The sequence below is a fragment of the Stegastes partitus genome, unplaced genomic scaffold (genome assembly GCF_000690725.1).
Source record: "Stegastes partitus isolate 25-593 unplaced genomic scaffold, Stegastes_partitus-1.0.2 Scaffold55, whole genome shotgun sequence".
In the NCBI taxonomy this organism is placed as follows: domain Eukaryota; kingdom Metazoa; phylum Chordata; class Actinopteri; family Pomacentridae; genus Stegastes; species Stegastes partitus.
This window is the reverse complement of record NW_007577786.1, coordinates 76,302-94,174: the sequence shown is the minus strand read 5'-3', so window position 1 is coordinate 94,174 and position 17,873 is coordinate 76,302. Positions and strand designations below refer to the sequence as shown.

General features: G+C 40.8%; 1 protein-coding gene across 4 annotated transcripts in view; it reads right to left on the bottom strand.

Annotated features, from left to right (window-relative positions):
- The window catches only part of col4a2 (collagen, type IV, alpha 2), a 69,192-nt gene that overhangs the window by 35,784 nt on the left and 15,535 nt on the right, over positions 1 to 17,873 (bottom strand). For all 4 annotated transcript variants that reach the window (XM_008275528.1, XM_008275527.1, XM_008275529.1 and 1 more), the window contains one exon: positions 8,383 to 8,463. In XM_008275528.1, the coding sequence (XP_008273750.1) occupies positions 8,383 to 8,463 (81 nt within the window). The remainder of the gene's footprint in view (positions 1 to 8,382; positions 8,464 to 17,873) is intronic.

The window sequence follows — 17,873 nt, the reverse complement described above, 5'->3', positions numbered from 1 at the left end:
GATAGATAGATAGATAGATAGATAGATAGATAGATAGATAGATAGATACAACTTTATTGATCCCGTTGGTTTGAACCTCAGGGAAATTGCTGATTATATAAACTTATACTGTCATATGTCACCCTCTATCCACATGGCTAATGATCCATTAATGCCCCAAGATTCATGTCTCAAGGTGTGAAAGGTTGTGAAACTGCCAGATCAGGGTTGAGTCAAGAAGTTAATAGTATCACTTCTTTCTGGGAACACTCAGCAGCCCACCTGCATCTACAAGATAAGGAATACTCCTCTGAGGTAAAGCAGTGTTTACATTCTGGACAGAAAAGTGAAGTGAAAGGAAGTGTAGGAAGCCGTTTATGTTCAGCTGAGACAGCCATATATGACACCACTTATCAGGTATTTATAATGCACCACCATTAACACCTTGAATCCTCCCTTACCTGGGTCGTCAATGAGGAATTAGTCATGTGATCTGGAGGTGACAATACAAATCTGGGACTAGAACTAAAAAGTCACTTGGATGAGAGGTGGGATGCCTTTAAGAACTAAAAAGAAGAAGTCCACTTGCTGTCTTCTGAGACTACTAGGATTATACAAAATGCTGTTTGATCCGTCTAAAATCTCCAACATTCCTCTCAGTTGTTGCCTCTGAGCAGACATGAAAGCATATGATAGCCTTGGGTACTGGAATCCGAATGTATCTATGGACTTGTTTTCATGGAACAACGAAATATCAGCCATTTATAGCTGAGGCCAAACACACAGACGATGTTGTTCCCACAAAAAAACAGAGAGCGTCTATATTAAAAAAAGATCAGTGGACTGTCATTGTGCTCGGCTTCCTGAGACGTGTGTCATTTCCTGGCCTGCATCAGCTGTGGCAGCTTTTCCCATGGTGGAAAGGACAGCGTCTCGCTATCTGCAGAGTGTCTCTAATTGTTGCCCTGTCATGTCTTCTCTGTCTGTTTTTCAACACATGTCTTCCTCAGCGTGTTCACCGAGGACAGACAGTGAGCTCATACGGATGACGTTACTGATCTTTACGTTCTGAGTTTGTGTTTTTATTCAGCATAAATCTCAGTGCCCCACCCTGTTCCTGAAAGGCTTCCCAGGACAAAACACATCATTGATCTACAGACATATGTTCTTGGCTGACGATGCCTGAGGAGTGCCTTGTGCTCAGTTTCTCATGCTGTCCTGGTTTCCCCTCCTGCTTTGGAAACCATTAAATGCTCTGTTTTATAAAACCACCTACCCTGCAGCACTTCTTTATTTGTGCACACTTTTACTTTGTTTGTCGAGATGCCAGCGCAGTTTTGTGATTACATTTGCGCCGGCGTTTCTCAGCTGTAAAGTGCAGCCTTGTGAACTACTTCAGATCCTTTGTTTCTAATTGAATTTCTCGTAAATCCATTTTATGGCATTTATTATCCGTTTTCATGACCAATCCACTAATGATGCAACAGAACAATGAGGATTTCTGGAAGTGATGTTGTTCTGCAAACCTACAACGGTGGTACAGCTGAAGAGTCAGCTTGCCAAAGTCTGTGCTTTCCCCCCTCAGAGCAGAAAACCCATGAAATTAACATATTTAGTCCGCAGCAAACAATCTGTTTCATTCTTCCAGCCTCTCTCACGCTCTCTCTGTCTGTCCTTCGTTTCTGTCCGGACCTGCAATCTATCTTCATACTCATTATTTTCTCTATCATGGTGGATATTTGAGAAAATGCAGCACGGGGAGTCTGGCATTCATTCATGTGACAACCACTTCCCTTGTCCTGCAATGCTCACATCTTGCTTCTACCTTGCATTCACAGTTTTTTGGTCACTTGTGTAGCAACTGAACAAGCTATAAATACAACATCAACACATTATCACCTATTTAGTTTTATGGTGAATCTGCACCACCTCCTGTTGATAACGTCCAGCACCTCAGTTGCTAAATGCTCCACTAAGCTCACCCGACTGTGTCTGCCTGCTGTTTGGTGCAGAGGAGATAGGCTACAGTTGGTATTTGGCACATTTCTTTTTGCTTGAATCCGCTGAAAATGTTGGTGATGAGAGCAGTGACAGTTAATTAAACAGTAAAGTTGTGGGTCAGAAAACCAAAATGAAAGTTCCTGAGAAAAAGTTGCAATTCGTTTCTCTGAACCACAAAAACCCCCAGTGGCAGGTTTGAAAGGCGTTATAATTTTAAGAAAAATGCCCAAATGAAAGTCTTTATCAGAGCAGGAAACTGTGAAAACAGAACAGCGCGTGATAAGCAACTTTCCAACAATCCTTGAGCTCCTCTATCATGTGCTGCTCCGTTGGGAAACTGATGCAAATCTAAGCTTAAAATTGCGATACTCCATCAAAACCACTTTATTCTGCGATTTAAAATTGGCAAACTATAAACCATTTACAGCAACCAGATTCTGTAAAAAACCAAAAAATTCTGCTCTCCTCAGTGCAACTCTGAATCTGTTCTTGATTCAACAGCATCCAACAATCACATGAGAACATTTTTAACTGAACCGGGTTGAACTGCAGGCTATGTTTACACAAAGTAAATAGGAGACAAGTATGGAAACAAATCAAACTTGTAAGTGCTAAAATATCATTTTTCTCAGTATTGGTAACATCTGTTGGAAAAATGTTGAACATGTTTTTTCTATTTTTTTTAAATAAACAAAGGATTTTAACATTTGTTTTTTCCTTTTTTTTCCCAATTTCTGGAATTACAACTGTATCATACTGCAAAAAAAGACATTTCAACCAAAGCTATCCATGACTGTGCTGTTTCCATGGAGGTGCAAGACTTAATACTGCAATTAAAAATGAGCAAAAAATGTGACAGAAGCAAAAAAAACCATCAAGAACCTGCTTGGGGCTCGAGGGGTTAATAAAAACAATAGATTCCACACATTTCTTCTGTTGTTTACTGCGATCATCTCTGTAAAATGATATGTTAGAGGTCACAGCTATTGTCCGTTTTGGATGTTCTCAAAACAAAAATGTAGGACATTTGAGGTAAAAACAAAAGATAATGCTTCTGGTCCACTGATTGAGCACCGCTACAACACAGAGCAGCCACACTGTGATGTTGACACGACTATGGCCACCATTTATCCATCAACAACCTATCTAATCATGACAGCTGTGTCAAACCTCAGCCCATCCAGACAGCTGCACAGGATCAGCCTGACTCATTCAGAGAAGGACTCATCATCGCAACTCTCCTCAGGGGGAAAGATAAGGGAGGAGCTAGACTTAAAGTAAGAGAAAGAAAAGGGATAAACAATCTGTTGGGACTCATCGAGGTTTCTAGCGTGTTCACAAACAGACAATAGTGGTCACATTTTAGTCGGATAAGTCATGTGCAAGACTATTGAAGCGTGGAAGATTTACTATTTAAATGTGCACGCAATAAGTCAGAGAGTGACAGATGAAGACAAAAATTATTTATAACGCCCAGCTTCTCGGAAAGTAGAACCTTATCTCTCAGTAACAAATGAGAAAAGTTATTTCCAGCAGACCAGGTCATAGCACCTGTGATTTCTAACTTATTTTCATAGACAAAACACAGACCATGCCAAGGAATCTTGCCTCTCTTGGCACTGTCATTAACACAATGATACAAATCTTTTCCTTCATGTCTGAATGAGGCGAAGGAGAGGAAGGGAGGAAGGTAGTCTGCTGAACCCGTCATTGGATGTTTTGCAACCTTCGGATGTGGAATGTGGAACTTCCTCGCTCTGTGTCTCTATGACTCCTTGCGGGGTTTCCTGTATCCACAGCGAGTGTGCACCTCTAAGGTCAGACCTACTGTAAAGTTGGTCTGCTAAATTCTCAAAGTACAGTCGCTCGACATTCCTGTCTTCACCTTTATGTTTTTTAAAGAATATCTCCCCCAGGAGCTGTTCTTACCAGTAGGCAGGGGAGTTTTATACGAGTTATAAGAGGAGTTTGAGTCCTTGAGTTAACCACATCATTCAGACGCACTGAGACATTTATAGTTCCTATGAACACCCTTTACAAGATAAGAGATACAAAGTGAACTGAAGGGTTCATCATCTGGGAGGTTTGTCTTTGAAATGTAGCAGAACTTTAAACTGTAGTAAAAATATTGTGTAGATTACAATTTTGTTCTTATAAACTGGTGGGATCATGTTCGCAGTCAGTTTCTTGGGTCAAATGAAGCACTACATTCACCGGCTGCAACATACTTGCAGGAAGGTAGTTGTGGTGAATGTGGGCAGAGAAAGCTCAGAGTAGGGAGTGCTACCATTGGGGTTTGGTTCAGGCACTTGGTTGAGTAAAGGAAAGATTGTGGTTTTGGTTCAATGTGAATAATGTACCTCAGGTCACTGGGTGCTTTTGCTCCTGTCACATTTTTACTCATTTTTCACTGCAATATAAAGTCCTGCCCCTCTATGGAAACAGAACAACAATGGCTAGAAGTAGAGAAAAGTCAAACATGTTTTTTTTGTGCAGTATAACATCCATCCATTATCTATACACCTTGTGTATCTATACACCTAGCTATGCATACTTAATCCTCACTAGGGTCGTGGGGGGCTGGAGGCTACCCCAGCGGACTAAGGGCAAAGACAGGTGACACCCTGGACAGGTCGCCGGTCTGTCGCAGGGCTACACTTAGAGACAGACAACCAAGCACACTCACATTCACACCTACGGACAATTTAGAATCACCAATTAACCTCAACATGTTTTTGGACTGTAGGAGGAGGCTGCAGAACTCGGAGAGAACCCACGCTGCATGGGAGAACATGCAAACTCCACTAAGAAAGATTCCAGTGCCCCCACCGGAACTGGCGACCTTCTTGCTGCGAGGCAACAGTGCTACCAACTGGCAGTATAACAATCTTTTAAAAAATAAAAATACAAATATAAAAAATAGATATTTTATTACTCACATTTTTAATTTGGTTCTATCCATGTCTCTGTGCAAACACTGTCTGCAGTTCAGCCGAAAAGTCTCTGATTTTTGTTTCGTGTGACTTTTGGTTACAACTGAGTCACGAACGGTCTCCCTGTTGCATCAAGGAATGCAGAATTTTTAAATGAGATGTAGAATAAAGGGATTTTGATCAAAAAGCACGATTTTATGCTTGGATTTGTGTAGGTTATGTAGAATGTGGCTGTGAATGTGGTTGACTGTCTGGTTGTCTCTTAGTGTTAGCTCAACAATAGAGTGGTGGCCTGTCCAGGTACAGCTAATGGATGGATGGATGGATGGATGGATGGATGGATACATTAGGTTAAGTTTCCATTTGCAGCAACTAGATGAGCAGATGAAAGACTGTCAAAAGACTGAAAATTGGACATTTTTTTCTCTTTTTACTGTTTCTTGCTCTGACAGATTGTGTTATTCCTTCATGTCCTTCATATTTTTTGGTTCATAGGGTTAAACAAGACCTTTGAGGAAGAAATATGACAAATGACATTAAAACGACACTTTGAAGTGGTTACACCAGGGTCTACACCTCTGATGCATCTTCAGAAACTAACTATTAAGACTTTTGTTTGGTCTTACATTTCTAGAAGTTGAGCCAACTCCAAAACCGTGACCAGATATACGTCTCTGCTCATCCAGGAGGTCCTTATTTCAGCTACAATAGCTAAGATTTTGAAGGCATTTGTAGTCAACTTCTGTACAAGCCAGTGTAAGCTAAGCTCACCCAGAAACCACGTGGTAATCCTATTTCAAGCATGTTTTATTTTTGAACAGATGGAACTGGCAGAAGTGATGAAACCATGTTTATTTTAACTCCTAAACACATGTGGTCCGTTGTTGAAAGTTGGCGGTCTGATTCTAAAAGTTACAAAACGTCAAGGATGCGGAGTTCAGCGATCAGAAAGCCGCTGCACGTGTCTGAAGCACGGCGTAATAGTGAAACCAGGGCTTCCGTCATGCAGAGCCCCAGTCACTTACTATAAGCGTCTTATCTCAGTGTGTTTAGTCTATGTCTGTTTCTCTGATTTCAAACCCTGTCACGCTCGCTCCTTTCTGTCGCTCATTCGTCTGTCTAATGACTCTCCCACACACCAGACACCCTTCCACTCTGACCTCCTCTTTTACAAGGGTTAATGGTGTGAATTTCATTACTTAAACTGTATGGAAGTGTGATAAGTGTTTCAGACTAATGACTTTCAGCAGCACAGGCTTCCATATGGCTGAATGTTCATGTCACACTCATACATGCACATTAGAAATGTACCGAGACGTCGTTATCTGTACCTGCATCTGTCCAACCAACAAAATTATCTGTCTCCAAATCTGTGTTTGGACAGAAGACCAAATGTTTGAAATGCATATGGTTGCGCTTTACAGATGTTGATAGGTGTTTCACATGCCTGCTGTCTGTGTGTAGTGGCTTTGCACAATTTGCAGAGGACGTTAGTTGTGTCAGTTGGGCTGATTGTAAAGTGCTCCCAGATAGTGTTTTTTTGGGGGGGATTTGTTTTTTATTATTAGGTTTGTCCATTGCTAGTTTAACAAATAATGTATTGCTGTCACTTGAAGGTGTTGCTGTCTGCTTAACTGTATGAAAACCAAAACTTGCTGGTGAGCTTGAAAACCCCATCATTTTTAAAAGAAAGTTACCATAATTACACCATCTGTTCGAGCCTAAAACTGTAAAAGCAGAAAGAATCACAGGATTTTCAACTTTCTGATGGTCCTGTGTGATGTGCTGTACACTTAACCAAATATAAGTCCTAAAATTTGTTAGCTATTTCAGCAAAGTCCCTTTATTCTACATGTCTCATGTAACATTTGCCAAAAATAAACCCTTTACATTGAGAAGCTTCCGAAAAATACAAGGCATTCTGCAACCGAGAAGCCATTACTGACTCAGCTGTTACATGACAAACATTCAGGGACTTTTTGACTCAACTGCAGGCAGCAGATAGGAGACAAGTATGGAAACAATTTCAAGTAATAGCATTTCTATAGTGTATGGAGTCACCTTTCTTACACCTGTAAAAAAAAATGTTGTACAAGTTGATCCCACATCTAAGCCTGTAAAGTAAATAATCGAAGAAATTCTACTTTTAGAGAATGTTTTATGGCATAGCCATGTGCTCAAAAGACTTGTTGGAGTTCTCTTTACTTCTAGTCACGGTTGTGTTTTCTCCATAGAGGTGCAGGACCTAATATTGCAGTAAAAACTAAACCCACAAAAAGAAAAAAATGTGACAGAAGCAAAAAAAAAAAAAAAAAACACCCAGAAACTGCTTGAGGTTTAGATGGACAACCATCAAGTACATGGTAGAAATTCAGTGGACGCTAAGTCAAAGTTCCACGAAACCTCTGGCTGGTGCATAAAGCTTTTAACCTTAAACAGATGGATGCTGGCTGAAATACAGTATTTAACTTTCTTTTTCTTTTTTTCCTTCAATATTTCATCAGTTTTTCATTTTTTTTAAATGGAGAAAATTAACACTACAGGGTTATAGTTTGTGGGGGCTTTGAAGAAATCCAGCTGCCACACCAAACTTTTATAATTCTAGCTCCTGCACATGATGCCTCCTCCTCAATGTGAGAGTAACAACTGCCCATGATCAGTTTTCAGCCCATTGCCCACTTCTGAATGTTGTGTCATACATAAAATGACTAGTTAGTAAAACAATGTCCTATGTTGCAAGTACAATGGGCATTTTGTTTTCCTTGTGGCCATCCACAAAGACACACGTGTGACTTTTTATTATTCCAAATAATAATGAGCAACTTTAATTCAAAGAAATACCTGTTTCCATTTCATTTTTTATGCTTTCTCAAATAATGAAGTCACATTTGGCAATATCTCTAATTGGCACCACATTGCATTGTTGTGATACATTAATTACCCACAAGAGGGCTTTTAGGCCATGATCACAAATGACACTCCCATGTGTTGAGACAACTCATTAAAAAGGCTGCAAGATTCATTATATCTTTTTGCCTGCTGTGCATCTGCAGCACATCTGAGCCAATCTGGAGTAAATAAAATTGGAATGGGTGCTTTGCTTATATTCACAGGTCAAGGTATAATTTTAATGCTCTTAACTGACTCGATGAAAACTCCATAACAAAAATGTACTCGCTCATTTCCCAATATGTACATAGTGAGGCCAAAGCCAATAATTTGCTGCTTAAGCTGTGGGAGGCTGAGATGTTTACAACTGAAACACCTGTATGTGAGCTGGTTTGAAGGACGTTATGCACCTTCAGCAACCAATTTATTCAAATCAGAGTTTAGAGAAGCATCATGTGTGATCGTGGTCTTTTTTGGTTTTTCCCTCATTGAAAACCAAGTGGCAGAGAGTTAAGGAAGGAAAAGATAGAAATGGAGAAAGAGGGGAGTTTGCAGAGCAGTTTGGAGCAGTGAGACTTACCCTGGCACCCTTCTCTGGGAAACATTTACAGCCTCCACTGCAGTCTCTTCCTCCGCAGGGGCCACTGTGCTTCTTCCCACCCTGTCAGACACAAAACAGACAACGTGAGGGTCAGATCTGAGCTGTGAAAGGTCACAGATAGATATCCGGAGTTGCATGTTCACATTTGCATGCGCACAGCAGCGACATGTGTGTCATTGTGGTGTTGCTCGCATTCCTCTTTGGGCATTGCATGGGCCCCAGCGTGGGGTAAATTGTCGTGTGCTGTAGGTGTGAGCGGCTGTGTTTGTGTACGTTGCGGTTTGTGAGTGCACTCGTTGTTTATGCCAGCAGCAGTATTGCATTAGAGTGGATGATTGTTGCACTGCTCTCTGCTCAGTTGTGTACATTAAGTCTGGTGCGCTGAAAGGATGTTTGGGATGTGGCTCGAATGAGTCATGACGGACGGGCCGTGTGTCCATGACGAGAGGCCGGACCCAGCCACCGACAAGGACAATTTGTCTTTAGATGTCTGCATACCAGCCAAACCACCCACCATCACAGAGCCGATCTGTGTGAGACGCGACACAAGCACACACACACAGCTTGTGGAGTCAGTGCGGACATGGCATGATCAAAGAAGGCAGTCACACAAATGGGGTTTCCCAACCCACAGGTCAGAGGTGTCAAGACCCTAAAGCTAACTGAGAGAGGTGGAGACATTAACGAAGCCAGAATGGACTCTTCTTGTGGTGTTTCACAAAAAACAAAACTCCAGCACACAATCCCAGTGCCTTTAGTTTCTGTGCCATGACCACATTTCTTACTCCACAGAAGCAGAAACACAACTATTTGAATCCTTGGCAAATCCATCAACACAACACAACCTGCTGTGAGCCGCACCTCAGTGCTGCCAAACACATGAACACTAACTCATATTCTCCGCTGGGATTAATGCATCGCCATCCAAATGCCCTTTTAATAGATTTGTGGGTTAATTTTTGTCTAATTAAACCCTCCGGCACTGTTTCCATTTAAACGCATGACTGGAAACAAAGCTTTAAAGTTCTAAATATTCCGTTGAACTTTTCCTCATCGTCCCCGAGAGTGAACGATAATGAAACACACACACATAGCCTGCATCAACTCCAAGTTTCCATAGTTTAGGGAACGCATTTAAAACAGGCCCTTTCAATTAGTATTTGTGGGTAAATCTTTGACATTGCAGAAAGGCTCCACGTAGCTGGTTTATCTCATGACGTCTCTCCCTCCTATGTCCGCCTACGTCTTCCACCTACACACCCATACCATAGCCTGCTTAGGCAGCAGATGCCGCAATACCATCCCCACTCCCGTGTCAAAAACCCCCCTCTAAAAGACCACTTTATGCCCACAGTAGCAACAAAGCGGCAGATAAAGAATCAGAATAATTCTCTGTCTTGGCTTTGACAGCAGAACCCAGCAGCCCGGTTCACAAAGGCCACATTGAGACCCTCCTCACGCACAAAGACCTCCTTATACTATGGCGACTTCGTCCTTTAATGATCCCCTATCTTCAACAAAAAGACCCTCTTCCTCTCTCTTATGGAATGCACAAGGCGGCATTTCTGCGTTAACTATCAGCGGATCTGAGGAGTCCCATTCAAACCACTGTTTGATATAGACATGCTGTGATGGGTTTAATTTAGCCTGCATGCTATGGTGGCAGACTGTCCACAAACAACATTCTTCACTTAAACGCCAAATTTAAACTGGCTATGCGACACACAGAAAACCCCAGAATTAGGCCGGGGGAATACCTACACAACTGTTTTAGTTTCTCAAGTGGAGGAGATGAAAAAGCGAAGGTCACTTTATTCCAGCAAGGATGTAGCAGAGTCACGGCATGACCTTTCTCCACATTGAGGTGGAAGTCCAGAGCAGACAATAGACTGCGTCATCTCTGCACGGACACACAAAGGAATGGCTCCCATAAAGGCAATTACACATCGCGGAGCAATGCACCATCAATCCAACTTTACAGTTTACGAGCTCAAAATAGCTGATGGCGGCTTCAGGAGAGGACAATAGGATTGTGCTACAGTATCCTGTTTTCTCCACACACAGTCACAATAAACCACCGCTGGTTAAAATCACCTTTTCCACAGCTCCACGGCACACCTTGGAAACAAGTCTGATGGCAGTTTGTGGGAGCATTTATGTGCGTTAGGGCAGAACGATTTGGGCTAAATGCTTAATTGTGCTATTTCTGACTTGTATAGCGATTTGATTTGCGATATTTTTAAAGTTTAGCTTTGGTTCAATATTCACTGTGTAATAGATTTAAAACATGAAACGGAGCATTGCTACATGAGATACCATCGAAAGCATGACCGTCACACAAGTAGGAAGGCATAAAATGGTAAATCCAGTAAATTCTGGGTCAGAGACACTGTATAATGAAAATCCTAAACTGCAGCCATTGCAATTTGCTAATTGCATCTATTCAAAGATTCATTATTCTTCCCTGATCTGCATTAAAGCAAAAAAAAAGCTTGAAAAAGTGCAACAATAAACCATCATACCATGAAAAATGTTGAAATGTTTGTTTAATGAGGCTCAATAACCTGCAGGATATTACGCCAAACATTTTTTATTTGTCTTTGTCTTTGATACTTGTTCAGTTAATTTGCGCTCAACCAAAAAATAAATAAATCTACATATCTTTGCCTTCTAGCTCAGGTTCACGTTGTGTTTATACTGACTATTATAAATTATACGAGCAGTGGTTCATCCGCATGACTTCATGAGTCACTGTGTCTCATTGATTTGGATAATTTCGTTATCCTCAATCATCAGACCTACATGAGGGAAGCAAGTACCGAACAGCAACACGCAACTAATTCTATGTATTTATTCCACTCTGATGAGCTGCGAAAGAAATAGGTGATTAAAAGCATTGTTAATATAGACTGTAAGGTATATGCTTGTAGTATATTTATACTGACAGGCAACAAATAGAAGAACAGAGGGGCTTCTTGTACAGTAACATTCGAACAGCAAAGTGCATCATCGCCTTATTTCAGCTGTGTTTGTGCTTCTCTAATTGTTAGTTACGGTATGTTAGTTCAGTTATGGTAATTGCGATTTGATTTGCAATAGATCACTGTGTAATAGACTAAAACGTGATCGAGCATTACCCCATGAGATACCATAAAAGGAAGATTGGGTACAAGGACGATGGCTTGTATTTGTATACACCAGTGACTTGACGGTGTAAACTCTTGGTCAGACACACTGCATAACTTCATGCTAAATAAAATGCTTCAAATTGCAAACTTGGTTAGAAATCAATGAATCTTCAGCACTATGTTTAAAAATAGATGAATATAAATAGATAGAAATATAGAACACTTCAAAAGGACAAAAGCTTATAGATCTCGATCCCATTCCAAGAAAACTGATGAGGATGACGTGACATGACTTGGCGGCAGCAGATATGTGGTTTTAGCAGTAATTTCTAAGTGCTGATTGCAAATTATATGTTCACAGTTTGTCTGACTTATTGAGGTGATGCAAATCTTTTCTTTTTGCCTATTAATTGATTGAGTTTTTGGATTTATTGTACTTTATCAGATGATGTATCTTTAGAAAACATGATGAGGAACCTGCAGAAGGAGCATCAGCACAAGCCGTGACCTCATGTTAGACCTCACATAAGATGTAGAAATGTTTTCTTTCTAACAGAATCGGAGGCTGTGGTGTTGTGATTGACTGAGTCAAGAAGCGGAGCCTGTAAAGGTGGAACAGCGGAAAAGAAGTTCAAAGAATAGGCTACGACAAAGATCTAAACTACTTTTAAGTTCATCAGCTGCTCATGGAATCTGTTGAGGAAGCAATCAATATAATACATTATTGATGAGAAGGAAGAAGACGGCTCAAAGAGAGACTTCATCCATCTCCCATGTGAGATAAATAGACGAGAAAAAGACGAACAAGACCAACAGATAATTCCAGACCACCTTGGACCACAGTGTGGGGTCCTGCAGACGAACATCATAAATCCAGCACCTATATGTAATACTGTAACAGGACCAGCTCCCAGTAACAACATAGGACAAATGAATGCTTTAGCAGACTCAATATTTCATCTGTGAGCTAAAGAGGCAAGCAAAGAGGCATTACAATCGTTTAGTATAAAGAACACATCTATTCTAGAAAGCTATACAAAAATGGAAACTCCCAGGCCTCTGTTATGAGAGCTTTCAAACAATGATGAATATGACACGAAACAAAGACCATAAAGCGGTGCACTTCCTGGGATCCTGTTGGCTTTAATTAATCATCCGTGGCTCCTCGTTTACAGCGACGATCATCTTTTATCTTCTTGTGGACTGAGATCTGCTATACTTCACAACCACGTGCTCAGACATAAACATCATATCCACCACAAAAACAACAAAAAAAGCATACTTTTCAGATATACATCGACCTGTACATCACTCGGACCACACACGCTTAAAAGAGGCCGAATGAAAGATTGGTTCAAGTAACAACAGGCTGTTTTCCACTTAGAGCCAACATGGTGTCTGACAGTCAAAACAAGTCTTATTCCTCTATTCGTCGGGGTTCCTCACTTTTGAAGTGAGCCATTTAATCACCACAAACAGAGCAACATACTAAGTATTAATGTGAAAAACATTTAAGACATATTTCATTAGGAGGGAATCAATCATCTCCCCTAATGGAAGACAGAACATCTGGTCTCATATTACCGAGCCACGGAACCCCGCCCTGCAGAGAGATTTACAAGAAAATAACTTGGATCAGTCTGTAAAAATAAAGCCAATGAGGCCTTATTTACATGGCAGATGTCTGTTACTGATATGTGTGGGTGTCTCTGACCCTGTGTGCATGTATGTGTAGGGGCGTCTACTGTATAAGCACGCCATTTGACACGTCATATTTCTCTATACCCAAGAAGCTTTGACTATCTAAATACTGACAAAGTGCCGTGTGATAAAGCAGAGTTTTAGTTCCTAGAAGCTTACAAGGTGCTCAGATGAATGTCTTTCTTAATGAGAAATGTTGTTTTTGTTGCCTCCCTGTTCTTTATGGCTGCACCGGTGCCTCGCTCCGACTGTGCCGCGACTCCTACAGTATACTGTACGGCTAATGAAATAAAAGCAGCTGGGTCAACATAACACTTTCTCACGCTCGATTTTTCTCTCTTGCTTCCCTTTACGGCGATAGATACGCTAAGTGCATTAGTGTCATTAACGCTATCGGGAAGAAATTACGTAGTATGTCTGTGGCTTTGTGAATATTCTGGATATCAGTTACATCCTTTTTTTTTATTATTATTGGAAACAGGTGCTGTAGTTTTTCGGTTATTATCTAATAATGCACGGTGGAGTGTTCCAATGCTAGATGGGCACATTATCTGCGAGGAGACAAAAGCATCTGGGGGTTGTGCTAACTGGTTAAAAACTAAAACATGTCGCTTGTTTGTGTTCCTCAGCATTTACTTTATTTCTCTTATATGAGGAATTACGAGCAGCTTAGGTCACTGTTATAGCGCAGACATAACCAAAGAATAACAAACTTAGACGTAGTTCCTATGTTTGAAGTGACGCAGTATAGATTTGAAAGGAACAACAGTCAGTTAATCAGTGTGTCCCTTCTTTTCACATTACACATTTTTGAATTAATAGTAAGCAACTTCTTTCATCTTGTTTGTGTATGTCCACTACATACGCATCTAATCTATTGTCTCATTGTCTACATCCATAGTTTACGTCCATGTCTGCCATGGCTCATAAAATATGCACAGCAAAGACTTTGAAGTGTGTAATCTCATGGCAGAAACAAGAAAGTTAAAGTCCTCAAAAGTGTTTATATGTTTGGCCAATAAAGCTGGTTCTGATAAAACACAAGGTCGCAGCAAGGACAGCAGACATTCCTTGAAATATAGATGCTGCTGCAAAGACACTTTGAACTCTAAAACATGGATGCTCGACACACAACTTCAGCTGCAGAGAAGACAATCACCACAATTTCTATGTGGGCATTCAAGATTAGTGTCACCAATTCAGTATCTGACCAAATGTGAAATATGTCGACGATCTTCCCTTCTGTTCCTGAGTTATGGTGTTAGATCATGGCTAGAAAAGCCTGATGCAGAACCATAGACTGTCTAGGAACTTTTTAACATAACAGTGAAGCTGACCTTCGACCTTTTTGGATATAAAATGCCCTCATCTTATCCTATCAGACATTTGTGTGAAATGTTGTCAAATTCTTATGTCAAATGCAATCAGTTCACTCTTGAGTCTATGTGAACGAAAATAGTACCAGAAAAACCCCCCCCATAATAAGTCCCCAGAACCCAAACAGATGCCTTAAAAATGGCAGCTTTTGTCAGTACAATGAAACATAATGACAAGCTCAGCTATCAAATTACTTGTTCATTACAGTCAGTGAGCATTTCAAAGCGCTCGTCTCCAGTCTTTCCCCCCGTACCACCATCACACAGTTTATTCAGACACCACGATGATTCGGTTTGTGGGGGATTTTCTGCGGTAAGCCTGACTCACCGCGGTCTTGGTTCTTCCATGTGCTGTATACATTAGGTTTACCACAGACACAACCACTTCCTAACACTTGCTGTCAATGTCAAACGCAGCCAAGTTCAACAAAGAAGCTCAGGCGGGGAGGACAGGATGATGACAAGACAAAAACAGAAGAAACATAGAGACAAAACAAACTGGGGGCAGATTACAAATAAATATGCAGGCAAGAAATGCCTGATTTGTAGGGGGAGATGGAAACTAGGGAGGCTTGTTATGCCTACAGTTAGCCTCCAAAAACGTAAAAATCATGAGACGATTTGTGAAACTGGTCTCCGACTCTGAGAAACTGAGTTTGCAAAGCAGTACGTGGAATCTAAAAAATGCATCATGAAGGCAAAGAAGGCATAAAACACACACAGATACGCAGAAAGAGAGAAATGTGAGTCCTTCATGTCGGCATACAGCTGCACATTCCACAACTAATCTTAACATATTACGCAGTAAAACCCGAAACAATACGAACAAACGTAAAATGTCATTTATGAACAGATAGAAGTATGGTTAAACATTCACAGATCGACCTCGATGGCTCAGAGGATGATAATGCAAAATGACGAACTGCCCCTTTGAGCTGGTTTCTAAGTTTACACACATTAAACGAAACGGTGAAGCATAAACAGTGTTTGTGTGAGATCCTGCTGCGTTTTCTGGTATCAGATGAACACGGATCACAGAGCGTCGCGGGTCAGGACGAGCGTTTGATCTGACATGGTTGGAACGCTTCGCTGACCACGAGGAGGACGACAAATGAAAACTGAAGACAGAGGTGTAAAATACGGCTGCTGGGATAAAGAAGATTCTCCAGACCATAATAGTCAACAGAAACTAAATCCTACTACAAGGAGCATGTAGTGGTTGATCTGTGGGCTGTTTGGCAGAAGCTGCTGCTTATCCTTAATAAAGGATCTGACCTGAGACCTTTCCACTTTGACCTTGGCCAAGAGGAATGTCTGATCTCACAGTTTGACTTTGTAGATGCCAGTTGCCTTCCACAACCACTTGAGTGCTATATGACATCTTCACAGGGCTGTGCTAATTGCTGAGGACATGAATGAACTCTCAGCTTCAGGACTAAGAAGGAGAAGGTTATAGAAAAGCATTAGTAGAGATGTTTTAAGTACTAAGCAGCTCACATTCAGTTAATTTCAGAGAATATGTTCCTTTTCTTTAGATCTTTCAGTGCATTAAAAGACAGAACTTACATGATGGTGGTATTTCTTTCTCTTGGGCACCTTTTCATTCCTTCTTAAGGTTGTATCTTCACGCCTCAAATAGGTTTAACAGCATTTTAGAACAGGCTCAGCCAAACTAGATGTTGCTGAAGTTTGAAATGCAGCTGAATGTTGGCTTAAACCTGGTTACTCAGTCAAAAAGAGCGCATTTATTGAATGTTTATTTGTATAGGGGCAAGAATGTAGCATGAACCAGTGCCCTGCAGCACAGCATTACAGTCTTTATTTAGTCAAAGCTAATTTGCAGCCCATTTAAAGAAGAGCCTTTAAAATACATGAACCTCAACAACAAAACACACAAGGTCACATAATGACACTACAAAACACACAACATAACATGGAAAACTTAGTGAATACTACAAGAAATCAACTATGATAAAGTAAAATCCCCTGCAAAACATGAAGCACCACATCATTTGTGACTACATTAGGAGTCGATCGTATGTGGTTTTCTGAACACTAATACAGACAGCAATCATTAGTAATATGCACCATGTGAGTGTCAGCAAATTACAGCAACTACGACTATATTTAAGTGTTTCTAATGTCTTTTTGTTGATTTTTGTGTTCTTTTCTATATGTAAGTTTCCCTGATGTGGGCTCATTAAAGTCAGTCTTATCTTATCTTGTCTTATCTTAAAGGAGATCATCATCCTTCAGTGTTGAAGAAGGCTGATCATTATTCTCAACCATTTTGCCCAAAAAGCCAACTACTAAAGCCAACAATTAATAACAGCTAAGGGGAAAAAATAGAAAACTCACAAAACACAGGTGTATATGTGTATAAACTGCATCTTAAACTACTGCTTCTGACCCTGCAGTGTGTTCTAAGAGAAATGATGATGTTGCAGACAACACACGTTAAAAATGCAAACTATTAACTGAGCTAATAACAATCTAAGGGAGCCACAGTATGTATTCACAAGGTAAAACACACATGCTACATACATTTCACTCCTCATAAAGCACATGAAAAGCAGATGTGTTGAATATTGTAAAACCGTTCTCTTCTTTGCTGCATTTCTTTGGTAAACTCTACAATTATCTTTAATTAAACTGATGTGCATCCAAACGTGGGCCATAAGAACCCCTGTGAGCGGAATTAAAAATGAAATAAGAAACACACGACCCAGGGAGGGGCACTTTTATGGAAATTTGTGTGCGTTTTCCCCACTCTCATTCCTTTGTGTGTGTACACATTTGCTCACTGTACGTCTGACCATCTGTCACTGTTATGATTTTCCAAGGTTACAGCTGCCCTTCTTCACACTAATGATGCAGACGTCAAAGGGTAGTGCAAACTGGTTGAATCTGAAACACCTGGCCGCAATAAACTCTGAGAAGAGTTGCTGTATGTGTAACACGCATCTGTGATGGAAACAAGCTGCGTGATATGCCTAGATGCATATTTGCAGTATATCTCTGCCCTGGGTGTCTGATACTCCCGCTGCCAGCTGAGAACCATCTCTGTGAAGGACTCACTGTGAGCATGCAAGCTGGAGCTGAAGTATGAATCAAGAAGTAACGACTAGAACATTTTTTGGTGGCACGCCTCTGGAAAGGGGAAAGTCATTTGGTGAAAGTTTGCTCAGTTTTCATGGTCCCCAGAGGATGAATCCTACTGACTCTGGTGATTTCCTGACTTTTAATCTGTCATCACCATAAGGTT